The 27,843-nt window shown below is 35.2% G+C and overlaps 1 protein-coding gene across 1 annotated transcript in view; it reads left to right on the top strand.

Moving 5' to 3' along the window:
• TCEA1 (transcription elongation factor A1) overlaps window positions 1–27,514 on the top strand; it is a 50,887-nt gene extending 23,373 nt beyond the window's left edge. Inside the window, exons 3-10 of the mRNA XM_090283694.1 lie at window positions 6,521–6,626; window positions 8,727–8,814; window positions 11,931–12,076; window positions 13,166–13,222; window positions 14,203–14,357; window positions 16,523–16,669; window positions 23,500–23,571; window positions 25,928–27,514. Coding sequence (XP_090139820.1) covers window positions 6,521–6,626; window positions 8,727–8,814; window positions 11,931–12,076; window positions 13,166–13,222; window positions 14,203–14,357; window positions 16,523–16,669; window positions 23,500–23,571; window positions 25,928–25,936 — 780 coding nt within the window. The 3' untranslated portion in view covers window positions 25,937–27,514. The remainder of the gene's footprint in view (window positions 1–6,520; window positions 6,627–8,726; window positions 8,815–11,930; window positions 12,077–13,165; window positions 13,223–14,202; window positions 14,358–16,522; window positions 16,670–23,499; window positions 23,572–25,927) is intronic.
• The last annotated feature ends 329 nt before the right edge of the window (window positions 27,515–27,843 follow it).

Below are 27,843 nucleotides of genomic sequence, written 5' to 3' on the forward strand. Positions count from 1 at the left end.
ACTCCTTGGCAAGGAGCTAGATGGGTGTCCTTCACAAGAACTGGGTGGTGGTGTCTCCTGGACTGTTCTTTTCTCTTTCATCACCTTTTCTTCTAAGCTTCTGGAGAAATGAAATGAGTGATAATTGTGGGATCTGGAGCATCCAAATCACTGGAGGTGTTTTGGAAGCTCATTGTAGAGTAAGGGGAATAATCACACAGGAGGCCTTGATGTTCCTCCTAGTCTATAATTTGTCATTCCTGCTGCCAAAGCACTTCGACTGCAGTTCTAAGCTGTTCAAGCTTTTCTTAAGTCTTTTGGTTTCCAGGTCCAGAATGTGCTTCCACAATTACAAAACGCCTCAGTTTGAACAGCTACTTTGGAGTTGTGAAAGCGCTTCTGGGACTACAAGGCACTTTGATTTAGTTTGCAATACAAAGCCTTTCAGAGATGTCAAAAGTGCTTCAAAAGACTACATACAGGTGCTTTAAAGCGTACACATGGTGAAAAAGATGAGTGACTTCCAGTTAAGAAGGTGGCAGAAGCTCGCCTCCTCGTACAGCCACATCAAAATTAAAACACTACAACTAAAATATAGAACAACCATCAGTCAGAACCATCAGAAATCAAGTCGACTGGAACAACTACAGAATTAAAGAAACCACATCCATCTAGACTGATAGGGAGGGTGGAGATGCAGAGAATGGGCTGGTCCCATATCCATGTGTGGTAGATAAAAATTTGGGAGGGATATCTTGGGAGCAAGGAGTCCCAGTCCCACACCACATCCCCTAGCACAGGGTCCTAGTGCCGGGAAGATAAGTCCCCATAACTTCTGGCAGCAAAAACCTGGGAAGTTTGAGTAAGTGGAAGAAACAGCTGGAGTCCCAAGTAGTTCCTCTTAAAGAACCCACACATGGACTTATTCAGACTCACTCCCTCTGAGCTCCAGCACCAGGGTAGCAGCTTGAAAAGCACCAGTGATATAACAGGGAGAAACTGGAGTGTCTAGCATCAAGGCAGGAGCTGGAGGACAGCTTTCTCCCAGACAGAAAGGCAGGCAGTCACCATTGTCCCTTTTCTGAAACCTCCCCCTACAGAGCTGCAAAGCCAGCAGGTGGGTGCCATATCTGAGTCTCCATCAACCTGACTAATACTGTTTGCCCCACCCTGGAGATCTCCTGAGATTCTGTCGCACCCAAGCTGCTTTTCCATATAAATGGCTGGCCTTCGCTCATACTTCACAACTTCCTAAATCCTCTCAAACAAGCAACAACCAGTCTCAGTGAGCCTCCAATCCCCATACCTCTTGCTAAGTGGCCCTACGCCCAGTGCTAGCGGCAACCAGCCTAGATTCACAGCATGGCTTTGCCTAGAAATCTCCAAGCCCAGCACAAGTAGCAACCATCTCAGATTGCTTTATAGTTAAGGCAGGAAGGCCCTGGACAAAACAGGTGGGGGCTGACCTTGGCCCGCACCAACCAGGAAACCCCAGAGCCTGCGCACCCAGTTGACAGCTAAAGACCATGTCTGAGCACCACCACCCTGCCCCTGCACAACTTATCCTCCATGGAAGGTGGAGGTTGGTGGTCAGTGGTCACAGCCAGTCCTTGAAGCTGACTGGCTTAGGTAAATCCCTCCCATTGACCTGCCAACAGCAACCAAGGCTCAATTACAAGAGGAGGTTGTACTCAGCCCACACGAAGGGCACACCTCAAGTACCCAGCTTAGGTGATAGGGGAGGCTGTGCCACTGTACTCTACAGGACACCTACTACATTAGGTCATGCTATCAACACAGGGAGTCATAGCAGTTCTGAGGCAGGCCTCCTCTAACGCCTTGGCTCGGTGGAAACTCCCTGTCCTGCAGAGGTTTCAGGATCATGGATGAGAGAACAAAATTACCCAGCCACTGTATTTTGTGTGGGAGGAGGAGAGGTGGCAAATCTCTCAAGAGGAGAAGAGCCCCAAGTGTTCCCTCCTAGTCCCTTTTATTGAGGAGGGTATTCGGGAGATACAAGGTCAGGATTCATAAATTACCAGTCAGCTTTAAACACTTGGGTTACAGTTAACAATTACTGATTACAGATAACAATGTAAGGAACACAGTTACCATTCTGGGTCAGGGTCTGTTAGACAGCCTGGCACCATACTGAAACTAGGTGCAAGGCTTCATACATTTTTCCGGGTGTTTGATGCTACACACTGTTCATAGTTAACTGAGAGATAAGAAAAACAGGGCAGGCTTCAAAGCATAATATGTATTCTTTAAACCTAATACCCATGGGAACCCTCTGAGTGGCCTTTGAGTCATGCCTGCCTCTAGCCTTCCTGGTTTTCTGGTCAAGTCTTACAGGCCTCTTAAGGGCCTAGCTCACAGCTGGGCTACAGTTCCCAAATCCACACAAAGTGGTCCCCTACACAGCTCTACCTAATACATAAAAACAAACACAGGGAGGCTGCCAAAATGAGGAAACCTTAAAGAAACATGGCCAAAATGAAAGAACAGATCAAAACTCCAGAAAAAGCTAAACAGAATGGAGATAAGCAATCTTATCAGATACAGACTTCAAACAGTGGTTTATAAGGATGCTTAAGGAACTTAGTGAGGGCCTTAATGACATCAAAAAGGTCCAGTGAGAAATGAAAGATATGCTAACTGAAATAAAGAACAATTTACAGGGAAACAACAATAAAGTGGATGAAGCTGAGAGTCAAGTCAATGATATGGAACATAAGGAAGCAAAAAACAATCAGAAAAACAAGAAGAAGAAAATATAATAAAATAAAGGTAGTGTAAACAGCCTGTGGGACAACTTCAAGAGGTCCAGCATTTACTTCGTAGGGGTGCCAGAAGGAGAAGAGAAAGAGCAAGAAATTGGAAGTCTATTTGAAAAAATGAAAGAAAACTTACCTAATTTGTTGAGAGAAATAGGCATGCAAGTCCAGGAAGCACTGAGAATCCCAAACAAGATGGATGCAAAGAGGCCCACTCCAAGACACATCATAATTACAATGCCAAAGGTTAAAGATAAAGAGAGAATCTTAAAACCAGCAAGAGAAAAGCAGTTAGTTACCTACCAAGGGGTACTCATAAGATTGTCAGCTGATTTCTCAACAAAAACCTTGCAGGCTCGAAGGGATTGGCAAGAAATATTCAAATTTTCATGAAAAGCAGGGACCTACAGCCAAGATTGCTCTAGCCAGCATAGCCAGCAAAGTTATTTAGAATTGAAGATAAAGAGCTTCCCAGATAAGAAAAACTAAAGGAGTTCTACATCACCAAATCATTATTATGTGAAATGTTAAAGGGACTTATTTAAGACAAAGGAGATCAAAACTATGAACAATAAAATGGCAATAAATACAAATTATCCATTGAATCTGAACAACAAACTAAGCAAAAAAAACAAAAAAAACCAAAACAATCGTGGGTATGGAGAGCATTTTGATGGTTGCTAGATGGGAGAGGGGTGTGGGGGAATGGGTGAAGCGGTGAGTGGATAAGAAGTACAAATAGGTAGTTACAGAATAACCATAGGGATAAAGTACAGTACAGGAAATGGAGTAGCTAAAGAACCTATGCATGAGTCATGGACTTGAACAATGGTGTGGGGATTGCCTGAGGGAATGGGGGTTTCTGGGTGGAGGAGGACAAAAGGGGAAAAATTGGGACAACTGTAAAAGCGTAATTAAGTCTACACATGGTGGCCCCCCTTCAGTCCCTGCCTCTTCAGCCAGCCTAGACTCCCCAGGGCTAGGAATTCCCTGTAGGCTGTGCCCCCAACCCCCGCCCTCCTCCCCTGTCCTGTCTGTTCTTTTTCAAGATTGTTTTGGCTATTTTGGGTCTCTTGCATTTCCATATGAACTTTACAATAAGCTTTTCTATTTCTGTACAAAAGGAAGCTCATATTCTGATAGGGATTGCTTCGAATATGTAGTTTGACTTGATTAGTATTGCAACTTTAACATTCACGTCTCCAGTCTTTAATATGGGATGTCTTTCCATTTAGTTAGGTAGTGTTTAATTTCTTTCAACAATGTATTATAGCAGTTGTATGTTTTTTAGCATAAGATTTAGTGTTTTGAAGTCATTTTTGCAAAAATCATGAGTAATCGTAACGGTGATTTTTTTCCCCCTGGAATTTAGCAATCTGCTATTCCCCCTGTGATGTTGATAGTGTCTCTTGATCTCACAACTCATTCCTTTCTGCTTTACCACCAATGTGCAGCTGACTCTCTTAAGTCTGCTTAATGCATTCTCCACTTTTCCAAGATAATGCCTTTCTAACTGTACAAGTGGTGTTCTATAGAAACCAGGTGGCCAGTCATGGGCAAAGGCCCATGATTTCCCTGTCTAGAATTTCATGCTGTATTGTTTGTCTCTAAAACTTTTATTCATGTCACGGTCAAGAAGCCTGCTTAACACTACAATTTCTAATGTTACTTGAGCACAAAACTTTTTTTATAGCCCACATATTAAATTCTGTAAATCATAGTCTTACTATTTTTAGGAAAAATCCAGAGTCTAGGGAATTCTTAGGCCAATCTAAATGTGACTATCCAAGCAAATAGCTTTATAGTCTTTCTTTTGTCTACTTTCTTCTAGTCTTCCCAAAATACCCCCTAAAGGGAAAAAAGACACCTACCTCAGATCTTGTTTTTCATCTACCTCAGCTGCCTCGTTTCTTACTATTCTTGATGGGACCATCTCTTCCTTAGATAAGCATGTTTATTACGGTTGCTGCCTATATTCTCCATATGGGTTTTCTTAGGTTATAAGCAGGACGTCACTGATTCTAGAATATCCTATGGTACTAAAAAAACAATCACCCTAGAGCCTGTAAGCACGTAGTTTATTCATGCTCTTCTTATACCTTTGTTCACCTCTGACCATCTCTGAAAATCCCATTTTCTTTGCTAATCATTCTCAACCCCAAGCTTTAGAACTATATTAGTAACTCAAGTTATTTCTTCCACTCATTTAAAAAGTAGATTTTCTTCTAGGTGGTGACTTTGGGGGGTAGGGGTGGGGAGTGGAGGTGAGGAAGAGCCATGAATGGGTGCTGGAAAAAAGGAGTGCTGTAGTCATGGGGCAAGGAAGTCAGACATGACACTCAGTACACAGTTGCAAGCGCAAGCCCCTCTTCTAAGTAGTTAGCTGCTTCCAGCGAGATAGTTTTCGGTCCACACAGTGGTGAACTAGGCACTTGTGGAAAGCTTTCTGTATTGAAGTGCTTACTTCATCAGTTGACCCCCCCACCCCCCAAATAACATAAAATAGTGTTTTAGAAACTTTCTAAGAAGTTCTAAAGTTCTAAAAGTATTTCTTCAGTAAAAAAAAAGTTTTGAGAATATCTTATTTTCTAAAAGCAATAAACCAGTTTCTGTGGATTAAAACAAAACAGTTCTTCAAACATTAGTCCCAAATCATTTTTGGGCTTTAGATATTTGGAGTTCTCCATTATCTTTTTATTATGGAATCTTTATCTGCCATGTTTGACTTTCCAAGAGGTATAATAACATAGGACCCTCTGACTAAAGACGTATTCTGAGTTCTTGACCTCAGTCTTTTTGTTGAGTGGATTGAATAATTTAGAAGGAAGCTTTAATACTCATTTATTTCTCTGCCTTAAAGTTTACAGGTGTTTCTTTCTCTTTTTTTATTTTACCTCTGAGAATTCTTGTTATTTTTTTTCTTCAGTAGACAATATTGTTTTGAAGGATTGTCTACTAAAAACCGGAATTTACCAATGCTTTTACCATTTTTATCATCCGTATTAGACCTGTCAACATTTGTGTTCTTTGAGCACAATTTGAAAACCATTGATGTACTGTAAAGAGCATGAACTTTGGGGGGTGGACAAACCTGTATTGAAAGCCCAGCTTTGTCATTTACTAATGATGTAATTCTGGGTACGTTATTTATTGGTACTTCCAGTCCCTTCATCCTAAAAATAGAGATAATGATCTTAACTTTGGAGGGTTGTTAGGAAGATTAGTGAATATGGATGCTCCCAGCATAATACTGGGCACATAGTATTAGCACATGTTAAATTATCTCTGTTCTGTTGTTATATGCTGATTTCAGGACAAAATATCCTTTTTAAACCTTTGTAGATGATAGTATTTGAGTACCCTCATTATAATAAGTTGCATCAGGTGGTCTAGGAAGTAATTTCTGTAGAGAAATGTATAGCAACAAAGAAGGGAATGCATTAGTCATTATTGCTTCAGCTTATGATATATGTAAATACAAACATTTTATATTTTTTTACTCTTATGGAAAGACTATTTTACTCACTGGTTAACTAGCTTTATTACAGTAGCGAGTTATATGCTTTCAAACCTCTGTGATGAGAAACCTGAATCCAGTGTTTGATCTGAAGATGTATGTGTCTTAAGTCTATGGTGTTGTACTGTTACATTTGAAGTTTTTTCCTACTGTAAAATGGAAACAGGAATCTGGGAAAGAAGATGATGAAACACTAAATTGTCTGAAATAAATTTGCTTGTACAAATTTTTTGTCTTTGCCTTTCAGTCCACAAGAATTGGAATGTCAGTAAATGCTATTCGCAAGCAGAGTACAGATGAAGAAGTTACATCTTTAGCAAAGTCTCTCATCAAATCCTGGAAAAAGTTACTAGGTATAATTAATCTTAAAACACACACACACACACACACACAAACACACACAGTGTTCTGGTTTATTCAAACATTTGATTTTTGCATTTCTTTTACTTGATGACTATCCATATACTGAAATCTGCTTTATAATAAGGATGTTAAGTCCATCTCCTTGAGGGTTTTGTTTTTTTTAAAGCTAGTCAGATTTAGCTTTTTGGTCTTTCAGGACTTATAACTAGAATGCTACTTTAATTAAGAACAAAGTTTTTCCTCAAAGGGAAGGTTGTCATACTTTAAAAATTTTTTGTCATATTTGTTATGTCATATTCTCTGTCATTTTCTCTATATGTATGTACTCACACACAAATGATTTTTTCTGAACCATTGGAGAATATGTTGCAGCTTTACCCTTTAATACTTAGGTGTCTGTTTCCTTGGAACAAGTTTATTTTTTTATGTAATCATAATACTGGAAATTCAGAAGATTTAACATGGGAACAGCACTTTAATCTACAGGGAATGTTCCTTTTTTTTTGTCAGTTGTCCCAGTAATGCCCTTTATAGCTTTTTGTTTCTCTTCCAGAACAAGATCAAGTCTAGAATGACATCTAGTTTTCTAATCTGGAATGGTTTTTAAACCACCTTATGTTTTATGATGTTGACAAGCACCCCACACCCTTTGTTTTTAGTGCATGTTCCTTATTTGGGGCTTATCTGCTATTTTCTTGTGATTATATCAAGCTGTGCATCCACAGCTAGAATACTACCTGTGTTGTGTCCTTCTCAGGGTTTTGGATCTAGAGGCATTGATGTTAATTTTGATAACCCAGTCAAGGTGTGCACTGTATTTATTTATTATTTTTCGTCTTGTATTTAATAGGTATTCTGTAGGAGAAAATTTTAGGAACCTGAAACTATCTTGTTCCTCATCAGACTACTCTACCCTTCTCACCAGATAGTATCCACTGACCTTTCCTAACTTTCCCCCTTCTTTAATATTTATAAATCATCATTCTGCTGTAAGAGAGAACCTTCCTTTTACCTCCCAGTTATTTACCTGTTATTAATATGGACATGTGCATTTTTATTCTGTACAATGAATTATAATTCATTATTCATATTTATTTTGATATGGTCCCAGATTTGACCAGAGGGCAGCTCTATAAACTGGCTCCTTTGTTCCTTTGACAAACCCCATTCAATTTATTTTTCATTTTTTTATTTTATTTTATTTTTTTACTGACAAGTTCTAGTACCACAGAATGTACTGAGCTTATCCATCTTCCCTGCCCCAGCCCTGGAACTAGCCATTTTTCTCATCAGTTATCAGCCTTATATGGAAGAGAAAATAGAAAAAGAGAACCTTTTAAAATTTAAAAGGCAACAGTAGTAATAAAAAACCTATTATAAGAACTTGATAACTAGGAACTAAAAATTGTAAATCCTATAAAATTTAATTGTCTAGTCTTAAGATAACTAAATGTAATATGTGATCCTGTATTGGATTCTGGACCAGAAAGAAACATTGCTCTAAAGATCATTATTGGGATAATTGGCAGAATTTGTATAAAGTGTATAGGTAAGTAAACAATATTGTGTAATTTTTAAATTTATTTACTTACTGTGGTTATAGAAATGGATTTCTTTATTCTTAGGGAATACACTGAGCTATTCGTGGATAAAGGAGCATGACATCTGCTACTTATTTTCAAATGGTTCAAAAGAAATATGTGTTTACACCAGGTTGTGTATGTGAACATACAAAACGTGTGTTTGTATAAGGGAGAATGAATGAATGAATGAGGAAGCAAGTGTGCCAAAATTAGCAATTGGGAAATAAAGCTCTTTGATCTCTTATAACATTTGTGCAAGTTTCAAGCTATTTAAAAATATTACAAATGTGTGGTTTCCACCAAATAAGGGAGTTTATTTGGCGTTGCTAACCAAGCATTCATTGTGAAAAATATCCAAGTATATATGATAATAGAATAGCTTACATAAACTTTACTTGTTGAAAACTTAGGATTTTAGGTTTTTTGTTTTGTAAATAGCCTAATAACATGTAGTAGTTCATTTTTTTTAACAAATGCTAACAACTTTGGGATTTCATAAATTTTTAGATGGACCATCAACTGATAAAGATCCTGAAGAAAAGAAAAAAGATACTGCAATTATGTCACAGAATAGCCCTGAAGCAAGAGAAGAAAGGTATTTTGCTCTGTGGGAATTCATTTATGTTGAAAGTTATAGTTGACCATTAACTCCTCCGTGGTCTTATGATCCCATATCTGTTTTCTAATCAAATAAATTAGCCAAATATTCTAAGGTTTCTTACAAAATATCCTGGAAATTTACAAGAGGATTAGAAGACATTATATAACTGGAAGAGATTATTTATGTTGTACTCAACTCAAGTTTAATTGAATGGAATAACTGGGATAGCACTACTAGAATTGACAGTGAAGGTACTGATTAGGAATTCAAATGGTTTCATTGTCTATCACATTTCTGTTATACATATATATTTGGCCTTGGGTCTAATTTTCCTTTTTATGTTTTTATTTCTCTCCCAAATTTAGCTATTTGTCATAAGAACCGAAAATGTGAAGTTCATTAATGAAAAGTTCAAATTATTTCTCAGATCTTACTGCATTTATTCTTCCCTGTCACAGATAATTAACTGTGCAATGTCTAACACATTGATGTAAAAGGTGATATGCCTAGTAGATTAAAAACAGTTCCTCTGTTCTTGGAAAGCTTGTAGTTCAACATTTGACACTGATTTTGGGCAAAAGTGTTTAAAGTGTGGTCCCTGGAAGAATAGAGGACCTGGCAACTTCTTAACAAAGCAAATCCTTGGGCTGTAACCTGGAACTACTAAATTAGGAGTTTTTGCAGTGGGGCATAGAAATAAGCCCTTCAAGTGATTCTGATGCACTCAAGTTTTAAGCTACGTTTTTAACTCCATTCATTTTCCAAAAAATTGATAATATACTCCTTGTCAGTAAGAGCAATGGAAAAAATTCCATACACTGTTATTTTACATATTAGTACTAACTAAACTTGATGATTAAAGAAGTAAGCTAAAGGTAGGGTTAAACACTAGTTGTTAATAAAATTTGTTCAGTTTTTCTAAATGTTTTAATATAATTTTAGACTTTTAGAAAATGGTAAGAGTAGTACAGAGAACTTCCAGTTGCCTCAATATCTAGATGCATATCATACACACACACGTGAATAAAATAAGTCATTTGCTAACTACATCAATGTGTATTTTCAAAGATCAAGAACTTTTTCTTACATATAACCACAATAAAGCTATCAATATCCAGAAATTATCCTTTTTCTAATTCACAGACCTTATTCATATTTTAACAAACAGTTGTCTCAATATCTTTTATTGCAAGGGAAAATTTTTTTTTCCAAAATACCATTCAGGATCACACTTTGTGTTTGGTTATCATATATCTTTAGTTTATCTGTAGTAATTCTCACTGTGTCATTGTCACTTATGACATACATATTTTTGAAAAGTACAAACCATAATAACTTATTAATTTTTTAACAGGTGCTTCCAGTCATCTAATTCGATGACATTCAGAACCATTTAATGCCTTAAATGGAAAATAAAGTGTATAGATAATATATGAAATAGATATTGAAGGGGGAGTAGATTCTTAGTCTATTTTTTATCAATTTTATGCAATTGAAGTTTAGGGATAGAGCCTAGCTACTAAAGCATAAGTTACTGGTATTACACACACACTCTCTTGAGAAAATTCTAAGAAGATTGGAGAAACAAGTCTCAGATACCATCTAAAGGAAAATATGAAGTTGTATCTAAATGACTTGTAGTTGAGAAGGTTTTACACTTCAGATGGAAAAATTCAAGGGGAAAGTAATGTGGTTAAAGGCTTAGAAAAGGTATCACCAGAATGTAAAAAGTGGGCCAGCAATGGTGAAGTTAGTGAGAGTAAGGTTCATCCACCTGAGCAGTTTCCAGTGGGTGAGCTAAGCACTTGGCTACAGGTACAAAGAGGCAAAAGCATATAATTACGGCATTTAAGAAGTGGGATTCTTAAACATTGGTTGGTTCATCGATTATCACTGAGAGGTGGTATGCTGTGTACAGGAATACAGAAAGAAGTAAATCCCAGTCTTTGCTCTTGAGAAGCCCAGTCTGGCAGGGAAGAACATAAAAAAAAGTTATAATACAAACCTGTGTGCAGACAGACCTTTGGGAGTAGGGAGAAATCTGAGAAGGCTTCAGAAAGGAACCAGCTAAACTTAGAAGTTATACAAAATGGCCCTTTTGCCCATGATGATCTCATTGTGAAGTTTGACAGTAGGTTATGTTTTGGAGAGAAGGTAAAGGACATATCTGCTTGCAGCAATGCAGTGAGAGCTATAGAGGGTGAATGAGTTGGTCTTGGGAAAGATTTATGGCAAATATCTAATGTGATAAAAGTTAACTGAAATCAGTCAGTAAAGTATTTTGGTTAGCATCTAATATAAAGTTAATCAGAAGCAGTTGAAATGATTAGGTTGACTGGAAAACCACTAAACTTTCCTGATTAAGCTGATGATTCTGGGGAGAAGTTAAGGGACATTTTTATGTTCTCATGGTTCTTTTCTCACTGCATATGGTTTTTATCCTGAAGGGGATTTTTCTTTTTTTTTAATTATATTTTATTGCTTACGCTATTAGAGTTGTCCCAATTTTTCCCCCTTGGCCCGCCCTCCACCCGTCATCCCCCAGTCTCTCAAGCAATCCCCACACCATTGTTCATGTCCATGGGTCACGTGTATAAGTTCTTTGGCCACTCCATTTCCTATACTGTACTTCACATCCCCATGGCTATTCTGTAACTACCAATTTGTACTTCTTAATAAAAACTCATCGGTTATCTAATAGGAATAGGATTTTCAAAAATCCCTACCCCCACCCCTTTTTTTTTCAGTTGAGAGCTCATATTCTTTTAGTGCCATGTATTCAACCCTTTTCTCATAATTGGGATCTTTGTTTTTCATTTATTGTATTGAGCTATACATAATGTATATTTTTGCTATTACAAACACTTTAATTTTTAGAAGGAGATTCAAGGTCGTGTTTAGTTAATTTAAAAAAAAAATGAGAGACTTCTTTTTACTAAACTTTTAACTTCTTTTTAATCCATACACAGGCTTTTTCTTTTTTTTATGTACGAGTCACTATCTCACTTATTTAGGCCAAAAAATTTTAATTGTTTTTAGAGAGTGACTGTAATGGTGTGACTTTGAATTTTCCCTTATTTATTTTTGGTGTGTGTATATGTGTATTTTAGTAGCTCCAGTGGAAATGTAAGCAGCAGAAAGGATGAGACAAATGCTCGAGATACTTACGTGTCATGTTTTCCTCGGGCACCAAGCACTTCTGATTCTGTACGGTTAAAGTGTAGGGAGATGCTTGCTGCAGCTCTTCGAACAGGAGGTAAGTGTAGTGCATAGTGCACATCGCTTCCTTGCTCAGTCCTTTGATCATCACCACCACCAGTGCCATGTGCACCTCCGTATTTCTCTTTACCACTGGCAGCTCATTGATAGCTGCCCAACACTGCTTTGCTCAGAGGATAGTTGTTAATAGAGGATACTCAAGGCAGAGAGGTATAGGCATACTGGGGCCTCTTACAACTTTATAATTCCAAGAAATGGATCCCTTCTAGTAAATGAATGTTTCCTAATTCATAGTAATTTAAACTTTTTTTCACAAAAATTTCCCCCCACAGTTAGTCTACAAACTAATTACTTTCCTCCCCATAGACAGTTAATGATACTATATTTGGGTCCTGTTGTTAAATGTTACTATGAAATATGGTATATAAGTTTTATATTCATAATTTCACTTTCTACTTTTTTAAAAATGGGAATGAGATCTTGATTTATATATGGGAGTTTTAATTTAATTTATTTTGAAGGTATTCATTTTTATTATGTAAAAATTTGACTTGTAAATACAAGAATATTTACACATCTTAAAGAAGTTTTTTTCTTTTCTATTATACTGAATCATAATTAGTATGACCTACTTTTCTCCTTACTCTGCCTTTTATACTGAGTCCCTAACTATCTTTTATATATATTTTCTTTTTTCTTCATAGTTTTTCATTTCCTCCTATTTTTTAAAAAATATTTGCATAAGGAGTTGTCTGAGTGTCTATATATGCTTGGCAGATGAAGCAAATGGTTTCTTTGCATTGAAGCCTGAATCACAGGAGACAAGACAGCTCTTTTTATAACTTTTTCTACTCTGTGGCGCCAGCCAGACTGTATGGAGTTGTGAAATGAGGAATTACCTTCTAGATCACTTACTTTCCCACTCCTGAGGCATATGGAAGCACTGTGGACATTAGGAGAATCCAGAAGGGGAGTCTAGTGGGTAGTAAAGATACAAGGTTCTAATGAAATTAAACCAAAAGTATTCTTTTTTTAAAAAGGCAGATGGGGTTGAAGAAATACATATTGATTTTTAAAATATGTTACAGTTACTTATTCTTGATTATTTTTTTGTGTCTGTGTTTAGATGACTACATTGCTATTGGAGCTGACGAGGAAGAATTAGGATCCCAAATAGAGGAAGATATCCTTTGTGTCTATATGTGTAAATGTTTTAAATAATCTGCTAGATTAACTATAAATTTTTCTTCCTGTATAGAATTGTTAATTTTTATTTTATATGTATTCAGTTTTCATCTTGATTATGTTGTTTTGACAGGAAAGGAGAGTGCCATCCATATCGTTTTTATTTTCGTTTTCCTGTCATTCAAAAGTAAAGCACATAGTGTTGATAGCATTTTAATTTTTCTGCTATGCAAATGAGAATGTAGCATCTCAATTGAATTTGTGCAAAAAGGCATGGAAAATACACACTAGTAAGTGAGAAATAGGGTTTCATATTTTGGTGGAACTCAGCAAAGCATACACAATCCCCTGACGAGACACCAAGCAGAGGGCTCTGGGAGAGGGGCTTTACATGTAGGTTTAGGGTGCAGGCAACATCTAGGTGACAGTGTGATGGTGGGATTATCCTTGTTGAGGAAATAGCCTCGTTAGAAAAGGACCTCCTCAAGTGCTCTGACTCTGCTCTGGCCTGTTCTTTTGAGAAGAATCTGCTAAATAGCTTTTTGCTGTGCTGGGGGGAATATAAGAACCTTCAGGGTCACCATGAATGGTCTCTTCTCATTTGATCCCCAAGAGAACTGTGTAGTACTGTACTTGAGACTTTTAGGATCCTTGGTAGAATTCAGATTTGGGCAAGTTAAAGCTTGTATAAGTTCAAGCTCTTTTTCAGAAGTTTTCTAACTAAGATTGAGTACCTGAGTTTCTTTTTGAAACCCTTTTAGTTTGTGTGCTCCTGGCATTAAACATTAAGAAGAAAACATTGCCCATTCATAGTCTGAAAGTATAACCACTATTATTTGCCAGTTACAGATCAAGGAATCTGGTTTTGAAACAGTTTTTGTGAACTTTTTAGACATTTCAGGAATTCTTATTTTGTTAGACTAGGAAAAAAATAATCTTAACTTTATAATTTAACCTTTTTTCCTTAGTGGTTTATACCTATATATCAAGAAATAAGGAATACAGATATGAAATACAAAAATAGAGTACGAAGTAGAATATCAAATCTTAAGGATGCAAAGAATCCAAATTTAAGGAAAAATGTACTGTGTGGGAATATCTCTCCTGACTTGTTTGCTAGAATGACGGCAGAGGTGAGTATATCTTAATATAACGTTTCCATGACGTGATTCCATGATGTCAAGTATAAAGTCTATTCAAATCATAAAGTACTATATGAGTACTACATATATAATAAATCATTATTAGCTATCCTGATGTATTTCTATATACAATATTCTAGATATATACTGTACTTAAGGAAATTGAATCTCTTGGCATCAATACTTTGCCCCTTCCACAACTATACAATGATTTTTGCATTAAATCACTGTCTGAAGACAAAAGTGTTTTAACTTATTGTAGATTCACTTAGAATCAAAGAGTTGTATTTGTAATTGCAAACAGACTTTGAAATCTCTAAGCTTTTTCTGTGGTTAAACCCTACAAAATTGGTCACATCTCAATAACTATTCCTTAAATTTATATAGAGGGATGGGAAAAATGAAATTCATAGCTGCCTATTTATAGACATAGCTGTTCATAGATAATAGCTGTAGTGTGTCTGCAGTCTATTTTCTTAAGCATCCAAGAGAGTGAATTCTTCTTTTATATAACTAATAAAAATTGCTGTTTTTAAAACTCATTTTTAAAAATACTCAGTAATTTCAAACTTTCACAAAGTTAGAGAATGTAGAGTAATGAAATCCCATATTATCTGTCACCCAGGCGTCGCATGTTTTCAAGAATTTGCATCCTTTTCATCTTTTTTCTTTTTCCTTCTTTTGTCCTGAATTGTTTTCAAGAATATTTCTGACGTATGTTCTTTTACCTCTATGTAATTGAGAAGTATCTTTAAAAGTACAGTATTTTTCTTATATAAGGGTCATCACCACTTCCAGCAAATCTATCAATAATTTCTTGGTATTATCTAATTAAATACTAGATAATATCCAATATTATTCTTTCATAAACTTTTTTCCTGGTTGTACATTTATTTTGTGTCAGGATCCAAAGTCTATATATTACCTTTAGTTAGTTCAGTCTTTTAAGATTGTGTGTGTGTGTGTGTGTGTATCTAAAGCAATGTCTTCTCCTACCCCTGCTTTTCTTCTTCATAGCATTGACTTATTGAAGAAACCAGTTTATTTCTTCTGTATTCCACAGTATGAATTGTCTTTTTAAAATAAGATTATTTAACTTTTCTGTCCCATTTTCTGATAACCAAAAGCTAGTTCTGGTTGAACTTTTTCCTGCATAAATATTTCATAAGTGGTGTTTTTCACTTCATATTGTATCACATAGGGAGATATATAATATTTCACTCTGCTCTTAGTATTCTGAGATTCATCAGTGAGTTTGTGTACTGAAAGTCTATTTCCTTCATTGTGAAGTACTTTTTTGCCCTTTCATCTAATATGTTGTTTATCCATTGATAATCCTTGCCTGAATTGGTGGTGGTTTTATTAGGAACTGCAAAATAGAGAAAATGACATCATTCCTTTCATGTTTATTAGCTCAATTTCTTCAGTAAAGAATCCAACCTGTAAAGAATCACTTTCACTTATAAACTTGGTCATTACTCTGTTGGTTTGGTTAGGAAAGCCAGGATAAATGTGTAATTTTTTCCCTTTAGTTAAGTTGTCAAAAAGAGGAGATAGTGCCTAGTAACTGCTACGAGGGGCTTTTGCTGCTGTTTTGCATGTGTCTGTGTGCTGTTCTTTTTTAAGTATCATAATGGACTTGTTACCCACTGGGGATTAGTTCTTTAATGTATTTTGGTGGCTGAAGAAATTATCTTATCTTTGGCCAGTGGGAACTCCTTTATTTTAGCTCCTCTGTCCCTTTATCTTGAAAGTGTTTGTTAGCTTCTTTGCTTTCTGGCACAAGAAGAGGTTCCTGGCATTTCTTGTCTCAAAACTGGAACCAGACATTTCTCCAATGGTTCTTGTTTCCTTTTTGGGGAGGACAGTGGTACATCACAATCTGGACACTAGAGGTGCTCATTGCTACAGGATTTCACTATTTACAGGCCTTTAAGCAGTGATTAATGCAATTTTCACATACAGACTTATAAGTATTCGAAGAAATTTTAAAAGGAAGCAAGCTCTAATGAGTCCTTTGAGAAAAAATTACTAATTTTTCACTTTTAAAACCTTGCAAGTTGATTTCAGTTCTGTTATTAAGCTAATTGAGCATAAAAAAGCATTCAAGATATATGAAGAAGACACCTATAATTATTATGCCACCTTCCTTATAGGAAATGGCTAGTGATGAGCTCAAAGAGATGCGGAAAAACTTGACGAAAGAAGCAATTAGAGAGCATCAGATGGCCAAGACGGGTGGAACCCAGACTGACTTATTCACATGTGGCAAATGTAAAAAGAAGAATTGTACTTACACACAGGTTTGTGATTGTTTGTGGAGTCTTATTTTCATATTAAGAATGTTGTAGTTTCTGTTTCAAAAAAACTACTAAAGATAATTACGAGTACATTTTGATATTTTTCAAGAGGAAATGTGATCTCTTATGTGTAATAGTGCTTAACTAATAAATTCTGATTAATTGTAAACATGTTATGTTTATACTTTTATGGACATTGTTACTGTGAAAGCTGTTATCAATTAAATAAAATTTATAAAATAATATATAATTTAGTAAAATGGCCAATTTCTTTTTCTAAGAGTTAATAAGCAGTTGATTACTGGTTAGTATATAAACAAACTCATTCTTTTTATTGGCAGCCTCTTATAATTTAAGGAAAGTTCTTTGCTCTTCCTCACATAGAGTGTGAGTACTTTTAGTTTAACCTGTTTTTCAGATATTTATTCCTTTTTGCAATATATTGATGACTTTTATATTCATCTATGATATGACTGACCTTTTTTGTTCTTTAACAGCTGAAAAGAGCCATGTTACAGTTATTTTAATTATATGTGCATGTGTGAAAATGGTGTTCTATAACTTTTTAATTTCATATACCAAATAGGATTTTGTGCTATATCTATAATCTGCTAAATCAGAATTTTCACCTGAAGGAATAACGTATAGTTGTGTTTTCAGATTAATAGAGATATATAGGGAATTGAACTTTCTGCTTGACAGAAACTAAGCACTTAAAAAATAATATTACTAAACTCTGTATAAGTAGTAGAAAGGAACCTTTTTTTATTTTATAGAAGTACTATATTCTCAAGGTTAAGAATTCAAAAAGTACAAAAGATTGAGTGGAAAGTCCTCCCACCCCTACTTTTGCTTGCACCTACCTGGTTCTCCGCTCCCTAGAGGTAAACCAGGATTACTAGTTTGTTGTGTGGCTTTTACATGTTTTATGTATATGAGGTCTGTCCGGGAAAAGTCCAGCTGTTGTTAATATGAGAAAGGTTTGCACCACATTGATGTAACCTGGCAGCAAAGGAGTGTGGACTGGAATGCGCATACCTGAACAGTGATGCTGGCTTCACTGGACTAGTCAGGGATTGTAGACATTGAGTGAGCATGTGTACTGTGTGGCCATTGCATTCAAAATTAGTGAGTAGAGCAATGAATCTGCATCAGTTTCTCTGTTAAGTTTAGACATTCCTCTGTGGAAACTATTCTGAGGATTCAGAAGGCTGCAGCTATGGACAACTGGTGATTTGAAGCTTTATCACGACAAAGCATCTGCACATGCATCACATCTTGTGCAGAGTATTTTTGTGAAACATCAAATCCCCCAGGTGATTCAGCCCTGCTACTGCCCAGATTTGGTGCCCTGTGACTTCTGGCTTTTCCCCAAACTAAAATCCCCTTTGAAAGGGAAGAGATTTCAGACCATCGATGAGATTCAGGAAAATATGATGGAGCAGCTGATGGTGACTGGGGAGAACAGTGTGAGGTCCCAAGTGCCTGCTTTGAAGGGGACTGAGGTGTCCTTGTCCTATGTATAATGTTTCTTGTATCTTGTGTCTTCTTCAGTAACTCTCTTTTTCATATTATGTGGCTGGATACCTTCTGAACAGACCTTGTATACTTGTAAATATGAATATGTTTTTTGTTTTACTGTTTTTCTAAACACATTTGTAGCATATTTTGTAAGTTCTACTTCATTTCTCAAAGGTGCATAATACCTTATTTTCACATATACTTCATTTAACCAATCTAAAGTCCTTTACCATTTTTAAGTCTGTTACCTTTTTGAAGTGTTTCATTTAGTCATAATTGTATATCTGATATTTCAGTATTTTATTTTGTAGAAGTATTACTACTGATAGTTACTAAAATACACCAGCATATAAAAGTGGTCTCAGAAAATTCAGAGTTGGAATTGCTTTATTTTCTTTTAATCAATGGGAAAGTCTCAGAAATAAAAATTCTACTCTAAAAATGCCACATATTAGAATTAAGTATAAATAGAAAGGTATTTAAAAGTTAAACCTTCTTTAAAATGTATAAACAGCTAAGATTTTTAAAAAATACATTGTTTTAACAGAAAAACCAGTCTAGAGATGAAGTCAGCATGAGTTTCTTATAGTCAAAAATTTGTCTTTAGATAGAAAACTTTCAAGTTTGTTGGCAAAACATAATATAAGAGAGTTAAGCGTGACTCTTAGTTAACATGTACCCACTGGGAAGTCATTTTTTTTCCCAGAGAGCAAAAGATTCTTCATATTTACTTTTAGGACCCTAGATAGCAATATTAAGTATATGTAAAATATTTCAATATTTCAGAAGGTTTTTTTTTTTTTTAACCTTTTTATCTGAAGATTTTGAATAGGCAGAATGCTGCTGTTTTGAGACTGGGTCCTTGTCTTTGGCCGTTTGAGTTAAAAGTCATGTTAATATTTACGGGTATCATGGAGCTTCTGATCTTTGTAATGTGATATATTGGGATTTTATTATTTCATTAAAACTAAATATACCTTATTCAAAATGCAGTATTGTTAGTATTTAGGTTCTTGCCTTCACCCATCTTCCTCTTCCCAGTAATTATATTAAACTAAAGAGTAACTTTTAACTTTAATAATGCTGTGTCAAATTCATTCAGGAGTATATACTTTAAAGACATAACCTTTCTGTTTTTGAGACCTTTCCAGTAATTCTCTTCAGTGAAGAACATCAGAAGTCTATAATCTTGTATAGATAAAATCTTAAAAAATCACATTAGCTTATTTACTTATTTTTTGCTGAGTTTTCTTTTAAGTCTGTTTTGAATTTTTAGTTGTAAAATACACATAACCTAAAATTTACCATCTTTATCATTTTTAATTATACAGTCTAATAGTACATTTATAATGTACCAATCTCCAGAACTCTTTCCTCTTGCAAAATTGAACCTCTATATTCTTTATAAAACAACTCTCCATTCTCCCTTCTCCTCAGCCCCTGGCAACTACCAATTTCCGAATTGGACTATTCTGGGTAGTCAGATGGATAAATGGAGTTACGCAGTATTTGTATTTTTGTGACTGGCTTATTTCACTTAGCATAATGTTCAGAAAGGTTATCCATATTGTAGCATGTGCCAGAATTTCCTTTATTTTTAAGGCTGAATAATAATCCATTGGATGTATATTACATTTTATTTATTCATATTCTAATGAGCATGGTGTTGCTTCCATTTTGGGGGCTATTGTGAATAACACTACTATGAACTTGAGTATACAAATACCTCTTTGAGAACATTGCTTTCATTTTGGGGTGGTGGGTACATATTCAGAAAGTGGGATTGCTGTATCATGTGATCATAGTAGGCATTATGACCTGTGAGAAACAGGTCATCCTGCTGAACCATACACTGTGCTCAATGGTCCACGTAGTTGACCTTGGCCAGATAGGTGTTAATGAAGGCATATATCATGAACACCCATGGGCCGTGCTGTCACCCCAGAGGTGCACATTGGTTACCTGGCCCTGGAGGCCTGCAGCAGAATGATTAGGCTGTTATCAGAGGTGGTTCACTCTTACACTGATTAGCTCTCCTTTCTTCTGTACCACCTGGCCTCTGGTTGGCTGCATTCCTTCCTCTCTTTTTGGCCTGCGCATTTAACGAAATCATATATGGAACCAAGATGGTTTATTAATAAATGCTAATATTATATTCCTTCCATTAAAGGTTTTAATTTGCAGTAAAACAAATAGAAACAATGTTTGGGAGGGGAAATCCAGTTATTCTGAGATTTGGGTTTTCACACATATATTTTGAGCTGTTCTCTGCTCTAGTACAGCCCTCCTACATGAAATTAATCTTAATTTACAAAATCTAAAAACATCTACTTTGGGAACTATTATCACTTAATAATGTTGCTTATTTTAATTCATTGAATGTATATGCTTATTTAAATTTTGAGTATTTCAATTTTTAAAATTACATAAATTTTGATTCATATACAAATATTTTAAAATTATATTTGATTGTTTATTGTTCAGAGCATTTATGTGAAATATATTCCAAATACTTTTTAACTTAAAAGAGAAACTTAAATTGTAAAAACAGAGACTTCCAACTATTATATTGAGTATGAGTTTATCATACTTTTCTTTCTTTAGATCCTTATGAATGTAATTTTTTTTTGCTATATTATCTCTTGCTTTATATTTTTCTAATTTTTCCAGTCTTTTATTTCACTCGAATGTTTTCCAGTCTTTTATACAACATTCCCTATATATACAGATATCAATCGATCAGTGTTTTGCTTTTAAAAATAAAGCAATATGTAATACCTACTTATAGAAAATTTGGAAAATACAGAAAAATATGAATAAGAAATTCAGTATTACTTACCTTTTTACCACCCAGAAAAAACAGTGATCAATATTTTGGTGCCTGCAGTATTTTGTGGATTTTTTCTGACTAGTTGCAGTTAAATACTATAAACTATTTTATATGTATTTATAACTCAGCTACTGTGATGTAAACATTTCCAAGTGTTGGAAACAGCTTAAGTGCCCATCAGTAAGTAGATGAATGGATTAAAAAGCTGGTTCATCTACACAATGGAATACTATGCAGCAGAAAGAAAGAAGAAGGAATTCCTACCCTTTGTGACAGCATGGATGGAACTGGGGAACTATTATGCTAAGTGAAATAAGCCAGTCAGTGAAAGACGAACACCATATGATCTCATTTATAAGAGCAATCTAATGAACAATATAAAGTAATGAGCAGAATAGAACCAGAGACATGGAAACAGGGACCAGACTGACAGCTGCCAGAGGAAAGGGGGGAATGGAAGGGAATGGTGGAAAAACAGGAAAGGGAGTAGTGAAAAAAATATGTATGAATGACCCATGGACATGGACAGCAGAGTGGGGATGGACTTTGGGAGCAGAGGATGGAGGAGGGCAAAGGGGGAAAAATTGGGACAACTGTAATAGAATAAACAAGAATAAAAAGAAACACTTTCCTCTTAATTGTTTTTTAAAAACCGTTGTAAACATCTTAATAGCTATATAATATTTCATCAGGAGAAGGTACTCTTAACTTATTTCATTATTTCCCTGTTGGTTAACTTGTTTTCATTATCTTTACTATTATAAAATCATTCTCTTTAGCCCTGGCTGGTATGCCTCAGTGGATTGAGTGCTGGCCTGCAAACTGGAAGGTCACAGGTTCAATTCCCTGTCAGGACACATGCCTGGATTGTGGGGGAGGTGCCCAGTTGGGGGGGTGTGAGAGGCAACTGATTGATGTTTGTCTCCCTCTCTTCCTCCTTACCTTCTCTAAAAATAAATAAAATATTTTAAAAAATCATCCTCTTTAAATATTCTTGTACACAGATTTTTCACTTGTGACTTTGAGGAAAAATTAACAAATATAATTGTATATATTTAAAGTGTGTAGTGTGATGATTTGATGTACACGTACATTGTGGAATGATTCCCAAGCAAGATAATTAACACATCTATCACCTCACATAGTTAACTCTTTTGTGTAACTACAGTCATGCTATATATTATACATATTAGATCCTCAGAACTGTTCTTCTTATAACTATAGTTTGTACCCTTTGATTTATATTTCCTTATTCCTCCGTTTCCAGCCCCCTGGCAACCACCGTTCTATTCTCTGTTTATATGAAATCAGTCCTACCCCCTTTTCTTTTTAGATTCCACATATCTTAAGTTTTTGGCTTTGGTGTATTTCACTTAGCGTAACATCTCCATGATTCATCTGTGTTGCCTCAGATGGCCAGATTTCCTCTTATGGCTGAATGAAATTCCATTTTGTTTATGTACCACTTTTCTTTATCCATTCACTTATTGAAAGACGTTTAGGTTGTTTCCATATCCTGGCTATTATGATTAATACTGCAGTGAACATGGTGGGCAGATATCTTTTTGAGATATGGAACTCAATTTTTAGTTTTTTGAGGAACCTCCATACTGTTTTTCATAATGTCTTTACCAGTATACATTCTTTTGTTTGTTTGTTTGTTTATTTATTTATTTTTAGAGAGAGGGGAAAGGAGAAAGAGAGGGAGAGAAACATCACTGTGTGGTTGCCTCTCACTTGCGCCCCCAACTGGGGACCTGACATGCAACCTAGTCATGTGCCCTGACTGGGAATTGAACCAGCGACACTTGGCTCGCAGGCTGACGCTCAATACCAGTATACATTCTTACCAACAGTGTACAAAGGTCTCCTTCACATTCTCACTTACATTTATTACCTCTTTGACAACAGCCATTCTGAGAGTTGTGAAGTGATACTTTTTTATGGTTTTGATTTGCATGTCCTTGATTACTCATTGATGTTGAGGAATATACAGATCTTTGTATTTCTATTTACTATCTTAGAATAGGTCAGATATCAAGTTTCTAGATCACAGAGAGTGGGTATTTAAGGCTCTTTGTTGTTGCCTAACCTTTAGAAGCAGTTATATTTGTCAGAATGCAATATGCTTGATTTTCACATCTTTGCTAATTTGTAAGAGAACATTGATATTTTTAAATTAACATTTCTGTGCTGCTTAGTGATGAAATTTTTTCATATTTGTTAGTCATTTACAAAAAGTATGATGTGTGACATTGGATGATTTCCCACTTATCTGGGATTCATTAAACATGAAAAGACAAGGATGGAAGGACTTAGAAAAATGAAGTTTGGTAATGTGTGTTCTTCTGACATTAGCTTATTTGAACTTGTTTCAGGCTGTTACACATTTTATCGTGGTACTGTTGTGGTTATTACATATTTTTATATAGAATGTTTTTATTTAGACTGGACTAGTAGTTTTTACTCTATTTTTCTGCAGGTACAAACTCGTAGTGCTGATGAACCGATGACAACATTTGTTGTCTGCAATGAATGTGGAAATCGATGGAAGGTATGACACCTTCTTAGATTCATATTTTACTCTTTTATGATAGAACGATTTCTTCAGCTCTATTCATAAGCCTATCTAGATACATAAATATATACATATGCTCACACTATTCAGTACTCTGAGAGTTTGTGACTAACCATTTGTAATGCAATATACTATTTTGTATTCTGTAAGAAATAAAGAATGTTAACTTTCCTACCTTCATACTGTTTTGGTGCAGGAATAACAGGATTGAGTTTTACATGTTTGATTATTGTATCACAGTCCTGTATATACTATACTTATTTAATTGCTTTGACTCTTATACTTCCAGAAAATCTGTCCATGTGTATTACTTTATAGATTTTGATTCTGGAAAAATTTGTCGAAATCCACTCTAATGATCTTAGTGTTACTTTAGGAATTACAGATGGGCATGGTTTGGTAGGCTTTTTACTAAGTCTTTGTATTGCCTGTGTACTCTTGAATTATCCCCACATAGTCAAGTTTGTTACTTAAATTATTCATTTTTGTGAACCACAGTAATATAATTTAAAATTGAGAGAAGAATTACATATCAGTCCTAAGATAAGTTTTACTGTTAATAGATATGGAAGTGTTAGGAGTGTGGGGTTAGGGAGGCTCACATAGTCGAAATACAGTCTTTGGAGCCATGTAGATTTTTAACTCCTTTGCCATTTACCCTTACTGAACTGTAATTTTATCATGTATTAAATGTAAATAATACCTACGTTTCAGAGAAGGAAAACTCTGACTCCAAAAAACCTCCGCTGCCTTGCGGCATACCTCTTCAGGGGAAAGGCTAAGGGAGTAAACCCCGACAGAAAATCCGGAGCCGGAGTCCCTAAGGCGGTTTGACGTTGTAGTCAACACCGGCAACTCCTGCGGCGCACCTGAAGCCAAGCTGTATTGACTCGGTCTTTCCCTTGGACCCTTCAGCTGCGAAGAGAGGGGGGGTCTGCTGCATGGGCAACAGCAGACCCTCCATATTACCCTGCCCAGGCTCTGTAGCTTCAGCGTCATCACAAGATGTCGATTCAACACGGGAGGAGACAGATACCATGTCACTCCCGAGTCGGACTGCACAGCCATTCTCGGCGGTGCAGATAGACTCTTAAGAAGCTACACCATCGTCTCTCGAGACGGACGGCTGCCGACGACGAATACCTACGTTACAGGTTGTGGTGAAAAGTAGAAGTAATACATTTAAAGTGCCTGATAATTGTTGGTGTTCCAAAAATGCTGACTAATTGTATTAGCTTTTGTGAAGTTTGTACAATATTTATTTGGTTACATTTACATAGACTTTTTAGTCTAGTGTTTATTTTGAATTACTCACATAGGTTAAAGCATTTTCTGAAAATCATAAATGAATTAAAAGCCAGACAGTAGGGGAATATCTTCCACAAATATGGTATGGGACTTTGGAACTACAAACTATTTTAGGGTTGAAACCAATACCCATTTTAGTATCCATGAGGATTTAGTTCTGAGCTGGGAAAGTTACTGGTATTGAGAGTGTCTTTATGGTTTGAAATAGTGTCTCTTATCCTGAGTTTGCAGAAGTTTTAACATTAATCTAAGAGGGATATTCACATTTTTCCCCCTAGTCCTATTGAGCAAATCTGGGTTTTCCAGATAGCTCCCGTAGATGTATTTTGTATGATGGATGATTATTATTATTAGTAGTGGTGGTAGTAATAGTAGTACAGGGTATCTAACCGTTTTGGAAAAGGCAGTTTGCAGCATAAGTTCTGACATAGGATCTACTAGATTTAAGAAAGTTCATTTTACTGTAGAAAGCTGATATCTAGGGTGGCTTACTCTAAAAGTTCAAATTTAGAATTCATATTTTTAACCTGAAAACACTAAAGAGATACTTTTTATTTTTTTTTAAATTAAATTTATTGGTATAACATTGATTAATAATGTTATATATAAGTTTCAGGTGTACGATTCTGTAATACATACTACATCATCTGTATATTGCATTGTGTGCCCACTACCCAAAGTCTAGTCTCTTTATGTTATACATTTGACCCACTATACCCTCTTTATCTTTCTCTAAACCCCCTTCCTCTCTGGTAACTACCATACTGTTGTCTGTGCATAGAAGAGAGATTCTTAATTTAAAGAAATATTTATACTATTTATTTATATTTCTCCTAATTTTAAGTTGGAAAAACTGAATGCTTAGGATAGTTGATTATTCATATCTGAAAAATCAAATAATGCCTTTTTAAAAAAATGCCCTTTTCTTAATAATATAAAGTGTTTGCTGTGTTAAATGGGGGAAGTGATACACCCTATTGTCTGTATTTAAAGGTCTCACAAAATATTTCTTCTTTTTTGACAGTTCTGTTGAGCCAGAAGAATTGGAAAAATGTCTGGACCATTGAGCAAATGGATTTTGTAATTAGCTTTGAAACTAGGCCAGGGAACTAGTTTTTCTGCAAATCAGATTTTTAAAGAAAATACATCCCTTGGGTTAGTCTTTGCTTTTGACATAGCATCCTTCCTTAAATGACTTCTGTAGCTTCAGATCAGTAGGGAGACTACATAATAATTGTATGGTATCTGTTTCAAACATTTTTTCATTTTTATAAGTAATTGCTATGAAACTTTTATCAATTAAACTTTGGGCAATTTATTTTTACCTTTTTTGCTTCATAAAGAGAAATTACTTTTAACTTTTTTACAGTCTGAAACAAATACAGTAGAAGTGCTATTCTCAGTTAATACATAAATGAAAATTACATTTTTCCCCCTTATTGGCATGTACCTGCAAATATTAAAGGAGAGGTAATATAATTTTAAGTTTATGAAATGTGGTATGTATTCAAATAATACTTGACCAGCTTATCTAAATTGTACATAATATTTGTACTAGCATATGAAATTGGTTTTAATTATTATATTTACAAGTCTGGAATAATTAGATATTATTTTGCATTTGTAACTAACCGTGATCATCAATTCTTGTAATTTCTTATATATGTTTATTACTTGTTCTTAATAGAGTTTACTTTTGGAAACATGACTTGACTTTGTTGAAATCAGTTTGGTTTTGTTGTTTATTTACCTGTTTGACTTAATAGTGTATTTCAGTTTTGCAGAACACTGTTCAGTTTAGTAGGCTTTTCATAAATCCCAACACAGGCAAAAAATAAAGGTGTCTAATTTTTTCCTCCCTCATAGAAAGACATTGGGGAAAGTGTTAGCATTTTAATATAGTGTCATTATAATAAACAGTTCATGACTTGATTTTGATTTGGAAATATATACTGGTCAAGAATTAAGTTTAATGATTATATAAATTTTTCACATTGAGGTTGATAGAAAATATTTTTGTCCTGAGTCTTATTAAGCTGACTTTTTCTGTTACACAATTAATGAGGTTGTTGAACAAACTGAATATATGGGCTATAATGCAACCCTTTTTATAGTACAAATGTTACAATTAAGTTTTACTTCTTGTTTGTGTACCATTGTTCTGTTAGGAATAAGAAAAAATGATTTTCACACAAGTTTCTTAGGGTACCATTGCTCTAGCACATATTAAATGGCCACTGTTACAAAGTCTACAGTTTATCATTCTAAGTATGTATTCTATCAAACACCTACAGAAAGACCTCTGCACATGCTTTTTACTCCCCTTTCCTGCCAGTTTCTTATTTCTTATTGGAAATCAATTTGCTGTAATACAGAAGACAACATTTAAAGGTCCTTGTTAAGACCCCATATATAAGAACTGGCCCACTGGTATCATTCTGTCTTCACTTTGCCAATTTACAGATTAACCTTTTGTTTTATCATTTGAAAAATAAAGTGCATTTTTGAAAGAATGAGTTTTAAAAAGAATAAAATTAAAATAGTCCCACTTTTAAACTGCAGTGCATTTTAAAATTTGTAATTCAATAAAGTTTCTTGTTATTAAATTGTTTCATATTTTGTCATTTTATTTAACATTGAAACTTGCTTTACCTTTTGTTTAAAAAGGTCTCCTTTCCCAGCTACTAAGGTGTTCTTAAAGTACAGTTTTAATTAAGTGATGCCTCCTGGTTTTAGTAAAAGCTAGTGTTTAGCAGTAGTACAGAGCATATTTCTCTTCTCTGTTCTGGATCCCTGGTAAGGGCTGCAGGGGTGGTTCTGAGTAGAACATGTGAGCATATCCCATGTGTGCATTTAATGTAACGTGAGAGACCAAATAGTGAGTCTACTATTGGAAAATACTAGCCAGTTATAAAGTAACTACAAGTAAATGTTATCAAG

This window comes from Furipterus horrens, unplaced genomic scaffold (genome assembly GCF_987537825.1).
Source record: "Furipterus horrens unplaced genomic scaffold, mFurHor1.1.pri manual_scaffold_7, whole genome shotgun sequence".
NCBI lineage: Eukaryota > Metazoa > Chordata > Mammalia > Chiroptera > Furipteridae > Furipterus > Furipterus horrens.